At 38.6% G+C, this 20,839-nt stretch overlaps 2 protein-coding genes and 1 pseudogene across 13 annotated transcripts in view; 2 read left to right on the top strand and 1 right to left on the bottom strand.

Moving 5' to 3' along the window:
- Positions 1–8,793, top strand: part of TNRC6C (trinucleotide repeat containing adaptor 6C) — a 241,136-nt gene extending 232,343 nt beyond the window's left edge. For 9 of the 12 annotated variants that reach the window (XM_020965929.2, XM_020965930.2, XM_020965931.2 and 6 more), the window contains 4 exons: positions 1,226–1,420; positions 2,191–2,261; positions 4,084–4,223; positions 5,403–8,793. In XM_020965929.2, the coding sequence (XP_020821588.2) occupies positions 1,226–1,420; positions 2,191–2,261; positions 4,084–4,223; positions 5,403–5,763 (767 nt within the window). In that variant the 3' untranslated portion in view covers positions 5,764–8,793. Of the gene's footprint in view, positions 1–1,225; positions 1,421–2,190; positions 2,262–4,083; positions 4,224–5,068 lie in introns of all 12 variants that reach the window. The other 3 variants (XM_078155819.1, XM_078155818.1, XM_020965932.2) reach the window with 3 other exon arrangements.
- A 5,503-nt stretch (positions 8,794–14,296) lies between these two features.
- The window catches only part of TMC6 (transmembrane channel like 6), a 45,679-nt gene continuing 39,136 nt past the window's right edge, over positions 14,297–20,839 (bottom strand). Inside the window, 2 exon segments of the mRNA XM_020965916.2 lie at positions 14,297–14,510; positions 19,840–19,954. The gene's annotated coding sequence lies outside the window, so the exon portion shown is untranslated.
- LOC110193885 (alpha-enolase pseudogene) lies at positions 17,696–18,606 on the top strand (annotated as a pseudogene).

Genomic DNA, 20,839 nt, shown 5'->3' on the forward strand with positions numbered 1-20,839 from the left:
GAGTCAGAAAGATCTGCTTTCAAGTTCTACCTTAGGCACTGTGTGATCCTGGGCATATCCCTTAACCTCTCTCACCCTCAGTTTCTCCACCTATAACATGGAGATAATAATAACCCCTACCTCCCAGGGATATTCTGAGGCACCCATAAGATGATATATATGTAAAGTGCTCTGTAAACTAAACCTTAAAGCACTTTATACATTTCAGCTATACTGCTTTTAAAATAGCAAATATTATCTGATATTTTTATTCAGTCATAACATTTAATAAATGTTTAAGGAATTTGAAAAATATGTACATTTTTTAAAATAATGCTTTTAATTTAATAAATCCACAATCATATTTGGTATGTCTTCCTTGTCAGGATAGCTTTTTTAAGTTGCTTTACTTTTCTATTATATTTGTTCACTGAGTGAAGTAGGCAGTATTAGGCAGTATTACTGGATAAATTTACTGTGTATATATGTGCTCTTTTGTATAAATAAACACAGTGCAGTGTGAGGAAAGACTGTTTGATGATACTGGCAACCACCTGTTATTGTTTTCTGTTTCTCTTCCATTCTAGAGTTGAACCATTTGGACAGGAGAGGTTTTATCATGGTCCCTGTGGTGATCTTAATTAAAAGCTATCTCACATTTCCTAATTTGTATTTCATAAGATAACTGATACTAGGTTTTTTAAACACAGCCTTATGTGTCATAATGGTATTAAAAGGATTTAAAATATGTGGCTGTTAAACAAATGGCAGATTATGGCCCACAGGATATTTCCTTAAAGGTAATTGATATATGAAGAAAAATACCATGCAAAGGAATTTATGTGTTTACTTTTCAGCTTGATTAATTGGATGCATTTTAGCAGAAATTGAACTGTTTGATGATTTTCATGATAGTAAATTATGGTTGTTTGGGCAGCTCAGCAAACTAATAAATTTAGCAATTGTTGGAGGCTGTAACAGTTTTCTTACATACAGTAGGCACCTTATTTCTTATGACTGCAAACAAATTAAAATGATGGTATTCATAATAATGTTTTAACTTCAGGATGTTTTACAAAATACTGCATTTACTTATTGTAATATTCCTTTACTTCAAAGTGCCAGGTTTTGGCATCTTAATGAAATGTTTTGATGGTTTTCACCTAATCAAAATGAGTTTTTAGAATTTAAAAATTGTATGTTATTCATATGTGTGTATGCAAGTTTTATGTCTCTGATTTTCTAGGTAAACTGTCAGACATTAAATCTACATGGTCCTCCGGCCCAGTTTCTCACACACAAGCCTCTTTGTCTCATGAACTGTGGAAGGTACCCAGAAACACTACTGCACCTACTAGACCTCCTCCAGGCTTAACAAACACCAAGCCCTCTTCTACCTGGGGTACCAGTCCTCTTGGCTGGACCAGCTCTTACTCCTCTGGTATGCCATGATTCTTCAGTTGCACAGTGGGAAGTATGTTAGTGCTCATTTACTAATGTGGTTCTTAGAGTAGGATATATCAGCATCTCCAGGGGCATTGGAACCTTTTTCTGTCCTTTTCACCATGGTCTCTACAATGCATTTTCATGAGGATTCTATTATCTCCAACCTTGAACTCCAAACCAATTCAAAGATTACAGGTTCTAGTAAACCAATACAGAGTCTCAAGCTGTATCTCAGAGGCCCCCTAAGCCACCCTGAGATTTAGCAGCTGTGGGTCAGAAGGGGCACTGGCATGATGACAGGTACCTAGAGGTGTCAAGCCTGAGCCACTCTTATCGGAGGATATAATTATTATTAGCTTTATGCCAAGAAAGTCACAAAAAGGCTGGCATTGCATAATCAAGGAGATACATTTTCAGTATCTTCATGTTGTACATTTGTAACATTCTACAAAGACTTCAATAAATACTGCATGCCCAACTTTACAGGACAACCTTATGTGCAGTAGAATGAAGCAAAAGTCGTTTGTGTACATAGGTAGAGAACAGTTACTTAAAAGATTTAGGGCTTTTTTTAATTTTATACTTTCTGGGGACTTTGAAGAAGACTTCTGTTTTAAAGAACATGATATTTTGTATAATGGAATGATGGCCTGTGTGGCCATAAGTTATAGGTAAAGCTAGAAACCAGTAAGAACATGTCCCATTGCCCTCCTTTCTAACAATGTTTTCCCCATCGGGGGGTGGGGGGTGGGGGTCACTGTGCAGGTTCTGCCTGGAGCACTGACAGTTCAGGAAGAACGAGCAGCTGGCTGGTCCTCCGTAACCTCACGCCCCAGGTAGGCAGAATTCATGATGGACGTGATGCACAGGAGCATCAACGAATGTTCTACTGCTAGCCTACATGGGAATAAGTAGATCTGCTTATCATCAGTGTAGAAAGGCCAGTAATGTAATGTAGACTTTCCACATAGAGATCAGAAAGACACTGAAGGGTAGACATATGCCAGTACACGTTTGTGAATTTCTTCCTGTGTCTTTAAAAATTCTTAAGAGAGGGGCAGCTAGGTGGCACAATGGATGGAGCACTGGCCCTGAAGTCAGGAAGACCTGAGTTCAGATCCAGCCTCAGACCAAACACTTGACACTTACTAGCTGTGTGACCCTGGGCAAGTCATTTAACCCCAACTGCCTAACAAAATAAAGAATAAAAATTCTTGAGAAGCTGCATGATATAGTGGATCAAAAGCTGGTCTTAGAGCCAGAATGACCTAAGTTCAAGTCCTGCCTCTAACTCATACTAGCTGTGTGACCCAGGGCAAGTCATTGCTCTAGCCAACTGTTTCTTATCAGTTGCAGAGAAGATATTGACTTGCTTTGGTAGAGGGAGTTTCCTTATCTAGAAGTTCCTTATGCCAATGAAATCTCAAAGCTTAAAATAATTTTTTTTAAACTTTGGGTGTAGTGGCATATGCCTGTAATCTTTGCTACTGGAGAGGCTGAAGCTGGTGAATTGCTTGAGCTTGGTAGTCCTGAGCTGTCATGGGCTAACGCAGATTGGGTATCATCACTAACTCTAGCACCAGTATGGTGAACTGCAAGGAATAGGGGACTGCCAAACTGCCTGAGGAGGGACAGGCCAGCCCTAGTTGGAAATGGAGCAGGTCACAGCTTCCATATTGACCATGCTGAGTCCACGAGTAAAGCCCATGCTTTACTTCTAGCCTGGGTGAGATAGGCTAATCTTCCCCCAAAAAAAAATAAAAAATTAAAGGTCAGCTTATCAGTACTGCCTAAATTATTTTGGATCCTCATTTAATAATATTTTAGTCAAGTTAACTAATCTATTTAGCATGAAGATGTCAGCTGAATTCACTAATCCGAGTTCCGTGGCATCATAGCACCATTTCCTAACCATGTGGCCAACCCACCTACTTTTCTCGTGTATTCATTAAGTAACTCAGGATTATATAGTGCTGTTAGGTACTCTGAAGTATAAATTTGGCATAGTACCTTTTGTAAACAAGCCTGATTAGAGTGAATAAACATTGATTTTTTTTTCTAAATTTAGGTTTAAATCCCATCTCTTGATACGTGACTTTGGACAAGTCACTTGCCCTTCCCTAGGCCTCTGTTTCCCTGTCTACAAATTAGGGGGTTAGACTTAAGATGATCCATAATGTCTAGATCTAGATCCATGATCCTATTCTTTTTCTGTGGTTAGTTTTAGTTAGTAAAATATAGTTTAAAAATTCAGCCATAGAGAATATGTAAAATGACACTGTCACTACAAAATTGCATTCGATACTTCAAAAGCACTTTTTAGAAAGGGTAATTGAGATTGTGATCCTGAAATTATTTGTTCTGCTATGTTCTGATTTCTTATCATTTTATCAAGTTTTTGCTTAACTGTTTTTATTTACAAGAGAGGGCTCTTTTCCTGATCTTCTTTGTTCCATATTTGTAAATGGAAACGTTCGTGTTTGTTGATAGTTGTCAAATTCGTAATAATTTTTAAAATGTTAAAGAAAATAAGGGAAGATTCAGTGGTGGGTGGGAGATTACTTACAGAAATGACTGTGATATAAAATGAGTAAATATTTACAGAGAAAAATGACAGATAATAACAAAAAAAAATCCTGGTCTGTTTTTCTCAATTAGATTGATGGTTCTACACTGAGGACTTTGTGTTTGCAACATGGTCCTCTAATTACATTCCACCTGAACCTGACTCAAGGAAATGCTGTGGTCCGATACAGTTCCAAGGAAGAAGCTGCCAAAGCTCAAAAGTCTCTGCATATGTATGATTCTTCTCTAATTTCTTTGTGGATGTGGAACAGTATCAGGTTTTTTGTTTTTGTTTTTGTTTTGCAGTATCAAGTATAGTTTGTGCAACATTGATTTTTTTTTTCATTCTTCTAGTTTTAAATGGCTATGATTCTTGTTTGGGCATGGTTTTGCACTCATTTGTGAAAAAATTTCCTAAAGAAAAAATCTTTCCTTCCCATTCATAAAATTAGAATATATCCTTTCCTAACTATCTGTAACTGAAATATTCTAAATGCTTTTGCCTATGGTACTTTTTTTGTTTATTTGTTTTTAGGCAGTTGGGGTTAAGTGACTTGCCCAGGGTCACACAGCTAGTAAGTGTCAAGTGTTTGGTCTGAGGCCAGATTTGAACTCAGGTCCTCCCGACTTCAGGGCCGGTGCTTTATCCACTGTGCCACCTAGCTGCCCCTTGCCTATGGTACTTTTAACAGTACAACCTTTACATAATTAAGAAATGTGTGAACTTTCTTAAAGATAAATATTGATGTAACTCTTGTTCATTGTCATTAATTAAATCTGGAGTTTTGAGTTGAGCTCAGAAAATGTCTTAGTCTTGAATGGCAAAGCACAGCATATAAATTATGGCTTTAATAAATAGTCCCCTAGTCTTGTGGACTGAAACAGTTGATGTGCTTATTAAAGAAGGAAATTTACTAAGAGAGAGGTTATATAGCTGATGGAAAAGATAAAATGGGAGAAAATGCACAAATTCCATGTATATTGGTTTTGAGAGTAGCAGAGATAAATTATCAAAAAGATGTATAAATACCAGCATGTATAAATATTACTATAATCCTTTGTCTTCTGTTTTTCCCAGGAAAGAAAAATGGTTCCAAGGACATATGTTTTTATATATAGTTGTTAAGTGGAAGGTAGCATGATGTAAGTAGAGATACCATTAAATACCCACTTGCAGAGAAGAAGCCAGTTTTAGTCTCAGCTCTACTATAAATTAGCTATGTGATCTTGGACAAGCTGCTTTCCTTTTCTAGTCCTCAATTTCTTCATCTGTAAAAAGGAGTTAGACTAAATTATTTCTTCTAACTCTAAAAATCTATGATTCTGTGGCTGTTTAATTGAAAATCAAAATATGCCTTGAGAAATGGGGTAGTTGTCTCATTACTTTATCCTGTGATTCTTATTTGTTCTAGGTGTGTCCTAGGAAACACTACCATACTGGCTGAGTTTGCTGGTGAAGAGGAAGTAAACCGTTTCTTAGCACAAGGCCAACCACTGCCACCCACCTCCAGTTGGCAGTCCAACACTGGAACCAATCAGACTCGCATGGGATCCACAGGCAGTTCTCACGGATTGGTGAGAAATGATGCGGGCCACTGGAACACCCCATGCCTGGGAAGCAAAGGAAGCAGTGACCTGCTCTGGGGTGGAGTTCCTCAGTACTCCAGCAGCCTTTGGGGCCCTCCAAGCACCGATGATGGCAGAGTTATTGGAAGCCCTACACCTTTAAATACTCTGCTTCCTGGTGACCTTCTCAGTGGGGAGAGTATCTAGGAAAACAGATCAATGAAATGGAAATAACAATCATCAGCACTAAAGGAAAAAAAAGGATAACCCTTTCCAGTCCAGGGCTTCACAAAGAATCCAGCTTTAATAGATCAGACTGGCAGCCCTTGTTCAGTACCTCTGTCCAATATTGACTATGAAACTCTGCCAAAGTCCTTGTGAACTGTTATGAAAACAGTATGGGCTACTTTTGGTCAGTTTCACATGCTAATGACAGGTTGTTTTTTCCATGGCTTTTTGTTTTATGTTGTCTTATGTTTATATGGTATGTTTTGTGTTTTGTATTTTTATTTTTTTAAGTATTAAAGCTGCTTAGAATAGTTCTATCATGAAGGGCACTTTTCAGATTGTGGGCTGGAAAGGGTTATTTTATCAAGGTGGGGAGGGGGTGGGGAGGGAGAAGTGAAAGCCTATTTAAAATGAGCCTGTGACTATTATGCACATTACCAGAGGCGGACCCAGTCATCAGAAGGACATAAGCATGGTTATATCATTGGTACAGTAAAGTCATGCATCTGAATGGTGACTCATGACTGTAAAGTACAGGTTAAAGGGGGGAGGGAGGGAGTTTCCTGTTCTCTGCTCCCAGGGATCCGCCTATGCACATTTCCCTTGTTTGGTTACTTTTCCATGTCATTTTTTTAAACCCCCAAAATAGAAAAAGTTTAAAAAAAAACATATCAAACATGCAAATACTTGAATCCAGCAGGCCAATAATGAAATGTGAACACTTTCTAAGTCTAATTTTACACTTCCAGGTTGACATCAATATACAGAAACAGGCTCTAGGAAAAAATTTCTAACTTCATATACTATTGTGTGTGTTGGAAGAGAAGTGTGTATGTGTGAGTGCACGTGTGTGTGTATGTACATATGTGTGTATGTGAGGAAGTGTGTGAATGATTTCACAATGTGGGGTTTTTTCCCTTTTACTCAGTATATGCTTTTTTTTCCTCATTGGTCAAACGTTTAATTGTTGTTAGCTTCTAACTTTGCACTGAGTGTCAGCAACCCTTCCCGTAGCTAATCCTATATGTCTGAAAAAATTAATAGGATGGGTCAGCGACAATTCATGTGTAAATGTTTACTCAAGGACTCTGTTGTTGCGTTTAAATTACATTGTGTATCTCTGGAGAATAATATGTATACCTACCTTTAGCAGCTTTTTATTGTGGACTAATGCAAGAAAATTATTACCAGAGTATTGCACCATTTTTCCATTCGGGATATAAAGATTTAAAAAAAAAAACTTTTTGAACTGTGGCCATAGATACTTGTAAAGAATGGATGGTTCCCTGCAAGCTGGAACAGAAACAAGCACTTGGGACATAGGTTTAGACTGCTTTTAGAGGAGCCAATGGTTTGGCTTCCACCTGTTTACAGACCTTTTTTTCTCCTTCAAACTTTAAAATAAAATTTTAAAAGGAATAAAAAAAAAAAAGACTTCCATCGCTAAAGAAACCTATTTTCAGAATGAAGATATGCTACTTCAGAGCTCTGGGATTGAACAGTGTTGTTATATTATCCTTTCTTTGGCCATTGTTGTGTACTTTTTGTTATTTTTTTTTCTTCCTCTTCGTCAAAGTGGCGAAAACTTTGTGGTCACTATCTTGCACATGGTGGAAGAGGTCTCAGGAAAGCCGGGTTTCCCGAGGAGCAACTCCACACCATTTCATGTATTTTTAAACCCAACTCCTAGCACTGAAGATATTATTAAAAAAAAAAAAAAACAACAACAACAACAAAAAAGAGACACAAAAAAAATACCTAATCTAATGTGTAGCAGTTACATATTTACCAAATAATGGACTCAAAAGAAATAGATGTTTGAAGAGTGCTTTATATATTAAAAAAATTGCTTTATGTTTTAAAAATGATCAATGTTTTGATTGTTTTGAAAGGAAGAAAGACAATGGAATAGCATACTTTCAAGTATGTTTTTAAAAATATATATGAACATTGTGCTCCCTGCCTGCTTGGATCAGGAAACTTGTGCATTACATTTTTTTTAATTAGCTTTTTAATGGTTTTATCAAAAAAAAAAAGAGGGTCCTGAAAGTTGGCAAATCAACAAAAGCTGGTTTTATAGAGGATCATGAACTATGCACAAACTGGGTTCAATACTTTTTTCCTCAAGTTTTAGTAGTGTATTTAGCTAAATAAAACTTCCTCAGAGTAATTGCATCTCATTGCCATTGCATACATTATATATATTTGATCTATATAGCTGAATATGTATATCAAATATATGTGTGTGTGCTTATATACATACAATTTTCCATGCTGAAGTCTAGCATTGAATTGTAGAAAAACAACTGATATTTTAAAATTGGGGATGGAAGTAAAAAAATCTGTGTTTAATTTTTGTCTTTTATTTTGCATTAAAGATGTCTGTAACTCTGAGATTTAAAAAAAAAAAGTTTGTGGCTTTTAATGTTTTTTCCTCATAGAATGTGATTGTTGAAGAACATGCACCGAAAGTTGCTTTCAAAAGTACGAAGCTTCGTTGATACTTAATAAATTGCAATTTTTTTCTTGGCTGTTCAAATAAATGTGACTTTTTTTTTAAAGCAGAGAATATAAAAAATATTTGTCATGTCATGTGTTGAAGTTAGTAAAAGATCAGTTTTTAGACATTTCTGTCCCTTTTTGTAACACACTTAACTTTCTGTGAGAATAAGTATAGTTGCTAAGTGTGCAATTTCCATTGTTTGTGGTCTAATTTATAGGATGATATTATTTTGCACTTAAATAAAAAATTTATCAATAGTTACTAATAGGAGTAACAGTACACTGTTTCACCCATAAAAATCTGGCATTTATACTTTCTCATATAAATCTGTTGTAGTCAACAAGCCAGTGATATTTATTGTACAGTATCTAAGAACAGTGTCAGGTGTCTGCTTAGAACTACTGTCAAAGCATTGGCTTATTTTCACTTAACGACCAAAAGACTTGTATCAGGGAGATCAACCTGATTAACTTAGGAGTTAACCTGAATAAAATTTGATTATGGTACTCTTTTTTACCCCTTTGTTTCTTTCAGACTGAACATAAAATAACTACCTTGATTTTTACAAATCTTAGGGTTGGAAGGGACATTAGAGGCCATCCAATGCACCTGGACCTGACTGAGAACTCTCTACTAAGAAATTGCTGCCAATAGTGAAAGTTAGAAAGCACTCATTATGTTGGATGGCTTCAGAGGAAAAGCAGGAAATAGTACATTTTAATAGGGGAAAACAATTGGGCTAAACTATGAGAATGAAGTTAGTAAAAAGGGAAGGACATTTTAACCATTTTTAGGTTGTGAAATCATACGGTCCTAGCAATACCAACTTCCGTAGGAACATGTTGATAATAATAGTTGGTACATATTTGTGGCTCTAGCTACAAAGCACTTTCATGTTCATTTATTCGCTGATCATTCTACTCTCCATAGTTTGGCTCTAACCCACGTTTTCAGCCATAACTCTCACGTAATTGCTTCTGATGAACTCTGTATTCCAGCCAAATTGGACTGATCTCATGCAGTCCCTCTCTGTCTCACTGTCTTTGTTCATGCTGTCCCTAATGCCTAGAAGATTTACCACCTGTTCCATCTAGGCCCAATTCAAGTGACATCTCCATAAAGCCTTCCTTAATTACTCCAGCTTAAAATATACTCTCCACCCTCAGATTTCTCCTAACACATTGAACTTAGTGCATTCTGCCTTATAGTTATTTCTGTACATGCTTCATCCTTAATTGCAAGCTACTGAGGTCAACTCCAATGTGTGGTGCTTAACAAAATCAGAGAATGGACTTCAAAAGCTATCTACTCCAACCGATGCCTGAACAAGAATTCACTCTACAATAATCCCAAACCTCCAAGGAGGAGAAACTCAGCACCAGGCCAAGCCAGCCAGTTCTGTTTGGGGACAACTCTTAATTCTTAAAGTTTTTCTTTAAATTGAGCCTAAATCTTTCTCTGCAACTTCTACCATTCAGCTCTAGTTCTTCCCATGTAAGGCCAAGCAAAAAAAGTCTAATCCCTACTCAGCTTGACAGCCCTTCACATGTTTGAAGAGTTCTCTAAGCATTCTCAGTTCTTTGAACCAGTTCCTAAATGGAATGTACTCAAGGCCCTTGACTGTCCTCTAATATAGTATACCAAAAATTGAATATAGTACTGTAGGTATAGTCTAACAAAATCACAATCAGATTTTCAGAGTAAGAAGGGAATTCTGACCATGTAGTAGTCATTGGTTCATATATGAAAAGGAGTCCCCTTTAAAATGTACCAAACAAGTGGTCATCTGACCTTTGCTGAAAATAAGTCTTCCAGGGAAGGAAAACCCACTGCCCTTGAGGCAATCTATTCTTTTTTTGAAATATTACTAATTCTAAAGAAGTGTTTATATCTGTCAAACATAGGTCTAAATTTGTTACTTTGTGACATTTGGAATAAATCAAACAAACCTAACCTTTTCCACAGAGCAGCTTGTTGGATACTTGAAGGTAGCTATTGTAGCACCCCCCTCTGCTATAGGCTAAACACCCCCAGTTCCTTCATCCAACCCTCATATGATGTGAACTCCAGGCCCTGATTTACCATCTGTGTTGTCCTCCTCTGAGCTCTTGAATTTATCATTACCTTTCATAAAATGTGATGCCTAGTCTTAAGCACAGTACTTAATGTAACCTGTTAGAGCAGAGTACAGCGGGACTATTGTTTCCTTAATACTTTGATGTTGTCCCTTTCTCACAGTAGCCTAATGTCACACTAACTTTCTTGACTGCCACATTGTGCTCATGTTGAGAATATTCTACTTTGAGCGGCTTTTGCAGTCCACTTAAAAATTTTTTTTCATATGAATTCTGCTAACTCATCATTTGTGTTTGTAAAGTTGGGATTTTTTTAAGCCAAACATAAAACCTCAGCTATATTTGTCCCTATTAAATTCCATCTTAATTGATTTAGTCCAAAACACTAGAGTCTTTTTTCTTGCAGAAGCACTTATCTCCTAAATGCTATAACTGACTATTAAGTTACTCTAACAGATTTTTTCTTTAAACATATTTCAAAAAGGTGAAATGTGACTGCCTTGGAAAGCTGTGAAATATATGTTTAACTAGATTATTAATGTTTCCATTCTTTCAAATGCAAAGCAATTTGGTATTGCTCATCTCGTAAAAGAATTTCCCAAACTGTCGAATTTCCCAAACTGTCGAATTTCCCAAACATCTAATTCCTGGCAGTCTTCTTCAGACATCTCCCTTCTTCCTCATTTTTTTCTTTTTTGTTAAGGAAGAACTAGGGAATAGTTAAGATAACTAGTGAGGCAGTCCCTACCTTCAAGGAACTTATTTTCTAATGGGAGAAGACAGCACATAAAAAGGGGATCTGCAAAGTGGGTAGGGAGTAAATGGGAGACTAGATTCAGGTATGATAAAAGGAAAGCTAGCCATTCAGAGTCTAAGCTAGTTCCAGGGAGAAAGTCCAAGGTGTGTGGAAGAGGATAAGAAGGAGAAGGTGCAGGCCAGAGTGTAGAAGACATCCTGTGGAGGTGGCCGGTAAGTGAAATGGAGGCCTGGATCCAGTGAGTTGAAAAGAAAAGCTGGACACCCAGAGCCCAGGGTAGTACCATGGACAAGTCCAAAGGGGATGGTGAAGAGAGGGAGACCTGGTTCAGGCACCCATCATCTCTCTAGCCTATCCTGTCTTTTCTTTCTCCAACCCATTCTTTACATAGGTGCCAAATTGTTATTCTTTTTTGTTTGTTTTTATAATTAATTATTTTTAGTTTTCAACATTCACTTCCGTAAGATTTTGAGTTTTAAATTTTCTCCCCTTCCCTGTCCTCCCCCTCCCCAAGACAGCATGCAATCTGATATAGGCTCTACTTATACATTCATATGAAACATATTTTCACATTTGTCATGATGTAAAGAATTAGAAATAATGGGAGGTACCACAAGAAAGAAGAAACAAAACAACAAAAGAAAAGGAGAGCAAATAATATGCTTCTGTCTGCATTCAGACTCCCAAATTCTTTCTTTGGGTGTGGATAGCATTTTCCACAGTGAGTCTTTGGGAGTTGTCTTAGATCCTTGCATTACTGAAAAGAGCTAAGTCTATCAAAGTCAGTCATCACACAATGTGGCTGTTAATTGTGTGTAATGTTCTCCTGGTTCTGCTCATTTCACCCAGCATCAGTTTGTATAAGTCTTTCCAGGTTTTTCTGAAGTCTGCCTACTCATCATTTCTTATAGCCCAATAGCCCATATGCCACAACTTGTTCAGCCATTTCCCAATTGATGGACATCCTCTCAATTTCCCATTCTTGGCCACCACAAAAATAGCTGCTATAAATATTTCTGTACATGTGGGTCCTTTTTCCATTTGTATGATTCCTTTGAGGTACAGACCTAGAATTGGTATTGCTGGGTCAAAGGGCATGCAGAGTTTTATAGCCCTTTGGGCATGGTTACAAATTGCTCTCCAGAATGATTGGATCAGTTCACAACTCCATCAACAACGCATTAGTGTTCCAATTTTGCCACATCTTCTCCAACACTTATCATTTTCCTGTTTTATCATGTTAGCCAATCTGATAGGTGTGATGTGGTACTTGTTTTGATTTGCATTTCTGTAATCAATAGTGATTTAGAGCATTTTTTCATATGACTATAGATAGCTTTAATTCCTTCTTCTGAAAACTTCCTATTCATATCCTCTATTTATGAATTGGGGAATGACTTGTATTCTCATAAATTTGACTCAGTTCTTTATATTTTGGAAATGACGAGGCTTTTATCAGCGACGCTGTCTGTAAAAATTGTTTCCCAGCTTTCTGCTTCCCTTCTAATCTTGGTTGCATTGGCTTTGTTTGTGCAAAAACTTTTCAATTTAATGTAATCAAAATCATCCATTTTGCACCAAACTGATATTCTTCATTTTTCATTTTTTTCTTTCTTTCTTTTTTTTTTTTTTTTGCTTTTAGGCAATTGGGGTTAAGTGACATGCCAAGGGTCACACAGCTAGTAAGTGTCAAGTGTTTGGTCTGAGGCCAGATTTGAACTCAGTTCCTCCTGACTTCAGGGCTGGTGCTCTATCCACTGAGCCACCTAGCTATATTCTTAAAGGACAGGTCTGATGTTGTCCTTCTCTAGCTCAAGAAGTATTAGGGGACAGCTAGTCAGTACAGTGGATAGAGCACTGGCATTGGAATCAGGAGGATCTGAATTCAAATCTGACCTCAGACTCTTACTAGTTGTGTGACCCTGGGCAAGTCACTTAACCCTAGGAGCCTTAAAAAAAGAAAGCATTAGTGGCTTCCTACTGCTTCAAAGATAAAACACAAACTCTGTGATTCGGTATCTAAAGCCCTTTAAAATCTGGTGCAACCTACTTTTCTCAAATAATTTCGCATTATTCCCCATTACACACTCAAGTTACAGCTAAACTGGTCTGCTTGCTGGTGCTCCCTCTACCTTCCACCTCCGATCTCAAAACCTTTGCCTTGGTTGTCCATCTTGCCTGGCGTTGGAAGCGCTGCTCCATTACCAGCATCCTCTTCATTCAGGTTCAATGTTGGGATAAACACTTATAAGCCATTGAACATTTAAGTTTACTCTGCTCTAATACTATTAAGAATATACAACAAGGATACAGTGGCACTTGGTTTCTGTGGATCTGTGGACCCTGTATGGAAACCAATGCAGTCAGTAAATCATCAAGGTATGAGACAACTCCCATGATCTTAGGGCCTCATGAAGTCTGAGAGGCATGCCATGTGGCAGGGACTTTCTATTCCTCCATGTGACCAGGAAACTGTGTCAGGGAAGCTGAGGCCAATCAGGTCCTTGGGGCTTAGATCATACCTAGAATGTTCTCCCTCCTTACTACCACCTCTTGGAATCCCTAACTGCTTTAAAGGCTCGGTTCAAAGGCCACGTCCTACAAAAAGCTTTTTTTGATTCTCTGGGTTGTTAGTGTTCTCCCCACCTTTGTTGCTCTCAAATGATTTTCTGTTTATTCTGCAAATGCTTATCTGTATGTTGTTTGCCCCTAATAGAATATAAGCAACTCAAAGGTAAGAACTGTTTCACTTTTATCTATTTATTGCCAGTACCTAGCACCATGGTGCAGTGCATAGAGTGCCAGGCCTCGAATCAGGAAGGCTCATCTTCTTGAGTTCAAATCTGAACCTCAGACACTGGCTGTGTAACCCTGGGCAAGCCACTCAACCCTGTTAAGCCTCAGTTTCTTCATCTGTCAAATGAGCTGGAGAAGGAAATGGCAAAACCACTCTTCTTTGCCAAGGGTCATGAAGAGTTGGACATGACTGAAACAACTGAACAACAACAATGTTAGTACAGTACTTGGCCCACAGTGGGTAAATTGATATTTCTGGAATTAAACAAAGCTTTTCAGATGGAATGGCCTTTCTCACACCACTGATCTGGGGTATATGTACCAAGAGAGAGAATATGGGGAATGTTTGTGCCCAATCCATAGAGGATGAAAAACAAATCATTTCAAAAAACAAAATAAAAATACTATTTATTTCAAATAAATACTATGTCAGGCCAATCCCCAGTAAACTGGAAGAAAGAGAATGGGGGGAAGAGGTGGAAGTCATTGCTGAATTAATTTCTAGCTTCAATGGTTGGTCTCTGGCCCAATCAATATTCTTCAGCCATGAGTATACTTCAAGTAAAGTGGAAGAGAACTTTAGGGCCTCGGGGACCTGGAGGTCAAAGCAAAAGCAAAGATGGGTTAAGTCTACAGGTATTTATTAAGTACTTACAATATAACAGGCATTGTGTTAAGCACTGAGAATATTAAAGAAAGGCAAAATCAGATCCTGCTTTCAAAGAGCACATATTTTAATGGGGGAGATAACATACAAGCAACTATGTAAAAAGAAGATACATACAGAATAAACTTGAGATAATCACAGAAGGAAAGTGCTAGCATTAAGGGGGATAGGGAAAACCTTCTTGTATAAGATGAAATTTTGGCGGGAACTTGAAGGAAGCTAGGGAAGATAGATGGCAGAAGCAGGGAGAGCATTCCAGCAAGGCATGGGGGACAACCACTGCAAAGACATGGAGTCAGGAGATGGAGCACTAAGTTTGAGGAACCATAATGAGGCCAATGTTGCTGGATCATGGAGTATGAAGAGGAGAGTAAAGACTAGAAGACAGAAGGAGCCAGATTGTGAAGGGTTTTAAAAACCAAACAAATGGCTTTATATTTGATTCTGAAGGTAGTAGGGACCTACTGTTTATTGAATGGGGAGGGGGGCATGGGGAAGAGGAGGTGGGACATGATCAGACCTAAGCTTTAGGAAAATCACTCTGGCAACTGAGTGGAGAATGGATTGAAGAGTAGAGGCAGGGAGATTAAGTAAAAGGCTTGTGCAATAGTCCAGGCATGAGGTGATAAGCAACCAGCACCAAGATGGAGAAGCAGCAGAAATGGAGTGGCTTAAAGCCAAGGGAAGAAAGAAGACATATAGAGCAACTGCTTCATGCTGAGAACAGCTGAATGGAGGAAAACAAGCTTTGCAGCTGCTACTGGGAGCTGATCTGATGGAGGAGAGCTCTGCTGCTTGGAAAGCTGGCTGGGGAAAGGAGAAGCTAAGATGCATTTCACTGCCACCTAAAGTTAGAACAGTGGCAATTCTTCAGAGATTTGTCTGCCTTGCTTCTTTACCTCTGGCTTGAGAGGACCCTCAGAGACCAGTGAGCTGACCTGAAAGTTCTGGGAATTCCAGGGTTAGGAGAACTGCTTTGCTGAGAGAGCTGATGCTGACTCAGAGACCAGTCAAGGGACTCAATCCAAAACTCTCTTTCAGTAAAAGGGCTTAACACTGCTTTAATAGCCCAAGAGCAGTAGCCAGTAGAAAAGTGGTTTCACCCAGAAGTAGAGCACAGAAGCCTAGAAGAGGCACAGCTTGACCTAGCAGATGAAGTAATAATAGTCTGGACCTAAAGATATTAGGGACATAAAGACATGAAGTCCAGAGTTGTGAGTTGTTCCTGGCACATGGGTTTTCCTACTCAGCTGCCTCTATGCTAAGTTTCTATAAGTTTGTGCCCACTCTCCCCAACTTATGCATGTGTGACAGAAGGTGGCACAAGTTTATGGGTTGAGCCATTATTCTTGCTTTAACTTGTTCATGATTAAGAGTTTTGGTGAGCTAAGATGTCCATCCCCTGTGACTCAGTGATTCCACTACTAGGTATATACCCCAAGGAAGTCACTGACAAAAAGTAAAGTCCCCAGACAGACCAAGATATTTATACCAACACTTTCTGTGGTCGAGAGGAATTGTAAACTGTTGCTGCCCATCAACTGGGGAATGACTAAACAAAACATAAAGAAATCACTGATGTAATAGAATTATTACTGTGTTGTAAGAAAGAAGCATGGAAAGACTTACATGGAATGATGTAAAGTGAAACAGAGCCAAGAATACAATATACACAGTGACTACAATAACAAATAAATGTTGCAAAATTACAAAGAGCAAGTTTGGTCCCAAAGAAGAGATAAGAATATACCTCCCCAACTCTTTTGCATACATGGGAGATCCATGAGTGTGGGATAGTGCATATAATTTTCAGACTTTTTTCAATATATTCATCAGTTTTGTTAATTTTTTCTCTTCTCTTTCTGTAAAAAATACTCATAAAGCTTCTTATAAAGTTCTAAGGGAAGGAGAAGCAGAGACATACAGGGGAAATTTTTATAAATTTAAAAAACAAAAAAATAAAATTTTATTTTAAACAAGAAAGAGTTGATGTGAGAAAAAAAAAGTGTCAATTCTCTTAAACATTAAGCACACTGGTGTGGCCTCAGGAGCTGAAGTTGCACAGAGTAAACATATTAACTTTCCCACACCAGAGTTAGCCCTAAGACCCTGAGAGTGAGTTGTGGCCACATGGCCAAACCTTCAGAAAACCACCCCGACCTGCCAATGTAGATACAGGTGACGGTGAGAGAACCAGTCCCGGGGCAAACAAAGAAAAGAGTTGGGGATTGGTGCCATGCCCACTGTGCACTTGCAAAATGAGGTTAGCCTAAAGTGTGAACTCCACACTTTTTTGACCAAGTACCCACAGCAGTATTTTAACACACACCCTCAAAACATATATTTATTTATAAATCATATGTGCTTTGCAGCTTAAAACTGTACTAAGACTTTTGGGACGCCCTATAGATTACTACTATGGAACCCATGATGGAGATCACAGACCATCCATGCCCTACTGATGCTGTACTACTGTACTACTCACTCTGCCCTACCCAAAAGAGAAAAAAAGAGTGAGTCTGGCTCCTACTTATCCATCGCTGCCCAGGAGTGCCTGCTTCAGAGGGGACTTGCCAAAGCTGGGAAGAGGTAGGGACAGGAAATTTCTCAATAACACTTGCACAGCTGCTGCTGTGAGTTTCCAGGTAGCAGTTAGATTTTAACTGTCTGGACTCAAAAAGGGGGAGACTGGAAGCTTGCACAGCAGAAGGAAAAAACAAAGGAGGATAGATATGTTTTTGTTGGATATAAGCCTCTCTCGTGAGAAACAGGGGGAGCTAGGTGGCACAGTAGATAGAGAGCCAGGCCTGGAGTCAGGAAGACTCACATTCTTGGGTTCAAATCTGGCCTCAAATACTTACTAACTGTGTGACCTTGGGAAAATCATTTAACCCTGTTCGCCTCAGTTTCCTCATCTGTCAAATGAACTGAGGAAGGAAATAGTAAACTACGCTAATATCCTTGCCAAGAACACCCCAAATGAGATCACAAAGAGACGGAAATGACTGAACAACAATCCAACACACGAGAATAGGATTGAGTTGGGCAAAGATGACCAAAAAGGAAAATGACAATTGTTAAAGGGGCTCTGGGAGAATAGACACAATAATGTAATGCTGATTGAGCTACAAATTGGTGGCTTCCATGTTGGTAACAAGCTGGCAATGCAGGAGTTCATGATCCTCCATGTTGGAGCTCCCTTCAAGAAGGCCATGAGCATTGGGGCTGAGGTCCACCACAACTTGAAGAATGTTATTAAACAGAAATATGGGCAAGATGCTACCAACGTGGGAGATGAGGTCAGCTTCGTTCTTAATATCCCAGAGAATAAAGAATCTCTAGAGCTGCTAGGGAATGCTACTGGTAAGGCTGGCTATACTTACAAAGTTGTTATTGGCATGGATGCTGCTGCCTTGGAATTCTTTGATCTGGGAAATATATCTTGGACTTCAAGTCTCCTGATAACCCCAGCAGATATGTCATCCCCAATGCACTTGGGGATCTGTCTAAGACTTTTATCAAGGACTATCTAACGGTGTCTATTGAAGATCCCTTTGACCAGGATGCCTGTGAAGTTTGGAAGTCCTTTGCTGCTACTGCAGGCACCCAGCTGGTAGGGGATGATCTCACAGTAACCAGTCCCAAGCACATTGAAAAGGCTGTGAATGAAAAAACCTAAAACTGCCTCCTGGTCAAAGTGAACCAGATTGACTCTGTAACTGAATCTCTCCAGACATGCAAGCTAATCCAGTCCAATGAGGGTGAAGGTATGTTTCCTCTTGTTCTGGAGAGACTAAAGATACTTTCATTGCACACCTGAAGAGTTTCCAAGTCAACATCAAACTATAATGTCCAGCCATTCAATTAGTGCACCTAACTTCACTACTGTCTAGCCTTCATCTGAACTTCTTGTCCGTGAATATAATACAAAAAACTTTGTCAAATGCCTTGCTGAAATCTAGATAAACTATGTCTTTAATATCCCCCTGATCTACAAATATAACCCTGACCAAAAAAAAAAAAAGCCAAATGAGGTTAGTCTGGCATGAACCATTCTTGAAAAAGTCATGCTGATCCCCAATAATCATTGCTTCCCTTTCTAAATGTTCACAAACCATCCCTTTAACAATATATTCTGGAAGTTTGCCAGAAATCAAAGTCAAGCTCATTGACCTATGGTTTGCAGACTCACAAGATATTTGTCTAGTCCCGTAACATATCAATCATTTTCCATTGATCTTTTGGAGATCAGTGGGAGCAGCTCATCAATCACATTTGTCAAGATTTTTAGTACCATGGTAGTTTAAGTGTGATCTAAATTCATTGAAGACTACCCAGTGCTCATTTACTGGCTGACTCTCTACTTAGCTTTCATCTGAGTTTCAATTATTTTCCATTTTTCATTCTATTCTTTCCAGTACAAAGACTCTCGTCTCAGCAGAAAAAAAATGATACAAGATGTGATTTCAGTATTCCTTCTTTCTTTTCATTATCCCATCTACCCTAAGGATCAAGTTTACCCCTTCTTTGAGTCTTCTCTTTTTTACCTTTGTTGTTCTTAGCATGTGTTGCCAAGTTCAGTTCATTTATATCTTGAGACACTATTCATACAGGATTGTGTCATTCCTGTTAGCTGCCCTTGCATCTTCCATATATGTCTTCTCAAAATCTAAATTAATGACTTCTCTGTGTTTCTTAATTGGCCTTAGACAGATCCTGCTTTGATTCCTCACTGGAATTATTTCTTGTGTGTTCAGAATTTTAGTCTGGAAATGTTCCCACCCCCTATAGAATTTTAGGCCAGAAATCCTATCTATCCCTTCTCAAAAGCCTTTGGAATCTGATGTTCTAAGAGCATATCATCCTTCGCCTGGCTTTCCTCTTCTCTGTGACAAACTCTCAAGGGGTGAGTCAACAATCTCCAAGGTTCCCGTCATTTGTGCCTCAGCTACCAGTAGAACCAGTAGAAGGGAGACCCTTACTGGTCAGAATAGGGTTGAGAATAGCACCCCCTCTCACCACTTCCTCCAGCTTCTGAAGAATGAGACTATTAGAGGAATCCATTTTTTTGAGAGTGTTCCTGCAGATACCCTCATAACTGAAGTGTCCATCAGTACTAGGACATGATGCCTTGCCAATTGTGTAGTGGTTTCAAACTCCTTGTCCATTTCCTCTTATATCTAGGCGTTCTATAGGATGTTCCCATGACAATATCACTTCTCTTGCTACATTTATTCAGCTTCACCTGGATGCTCACCCATCATCCTTCCCCACTCTGGCTCCTGATTTCTTCTTGAGAGTATATTGGTACATTCATTCAATCAACAAGAATTCATTAAGTGCTTATTATGTTCCAGGATCTGTGTAAGTCACTGGTGATACAAAGACAAAAAAAAGAAGTAGTTCTTACTCTTAAGGGGTTTACAGAAAGACAAAATAAATTTCATGTGGTTTGGGAGAGATGGCATGGGCAAAGGGTTGGAGTAGGACAGGGGAGAATAGAAAAGGCTTCATGTGGAAGGTGATGCTTGAACTGAGTCTTAAAGAAAAAACGGGATTCTAAAGGCAAAGATGATGGGGAAGGGGGTGGGTGGAGAGCCAAGGCAAAAGCCCTGAGATAGGAGATGGGATGCTGTGTGTGAGCAACAGATGAGGAGGCCAGCGTGGCTGAAATCTATAATGAGGGAAGGGGAGTAATGTCTAGTGAGGCTTGAAAGATAATCTAGGGCCATGTGGCGAAGAGTTTTAAAAACCAAAGAGGGAAATTTATATTTTACCCTAAAGGTAAGTGTAGTCAATTAGAATTTATCAAAAAGGCAAGCAACATGGTCAGATCTGTACATGTGGAAAATTATTTTTGTCGATGTGAGGGATGGATTGTCATGGAAAGAGACTTGAGGCAAGGGAGATTAATCAGGACATCACAGCAACAGTCCAGCTAAAATTTCAGTCCTTTGGGGACTAAATCTAAGGGCATCAACAAAGCAAAAAAAAACAAAAAGCACACACTGACATTTATATGCCACTTTAAAGGTTCACAAAGCATTTTTATATATATAATATATATATATATATATATATATATATATATATATATATATATATAATCTCACAACTCCATGAGATAGGTGCTACCAATGCTATTATCCCCATTTTACAGGTGAGGAAACTGTAAGGAGCCAGGATTTGCCCATGGTTACACAGCTAGAAAGTGTCAGAGGCAGGGTTCAACCAAGCATGTGCTGAAGCAATCCTGA

The sequence above is a fragment of the Phascolarctos cinereus genome, unplaced genomic scaffold (genome assembly GCF_003287225.1).
Source record: "Phascolarctos cinereus isolate Bilbo 61053 unplaced genomic scaffold, phaCin_HiC Scaffold_5;HRSCAF=322, whole genome shotgun sequence".
In the NCBI taxonomy this organism is placed as follows: domain Eukaryota; kingdom Metazoa; phylum Chordata; class Mammalia; order Diprotodontia; family Phascolarctidae; genus Phascolarctos; species Phascolarctos cinereus.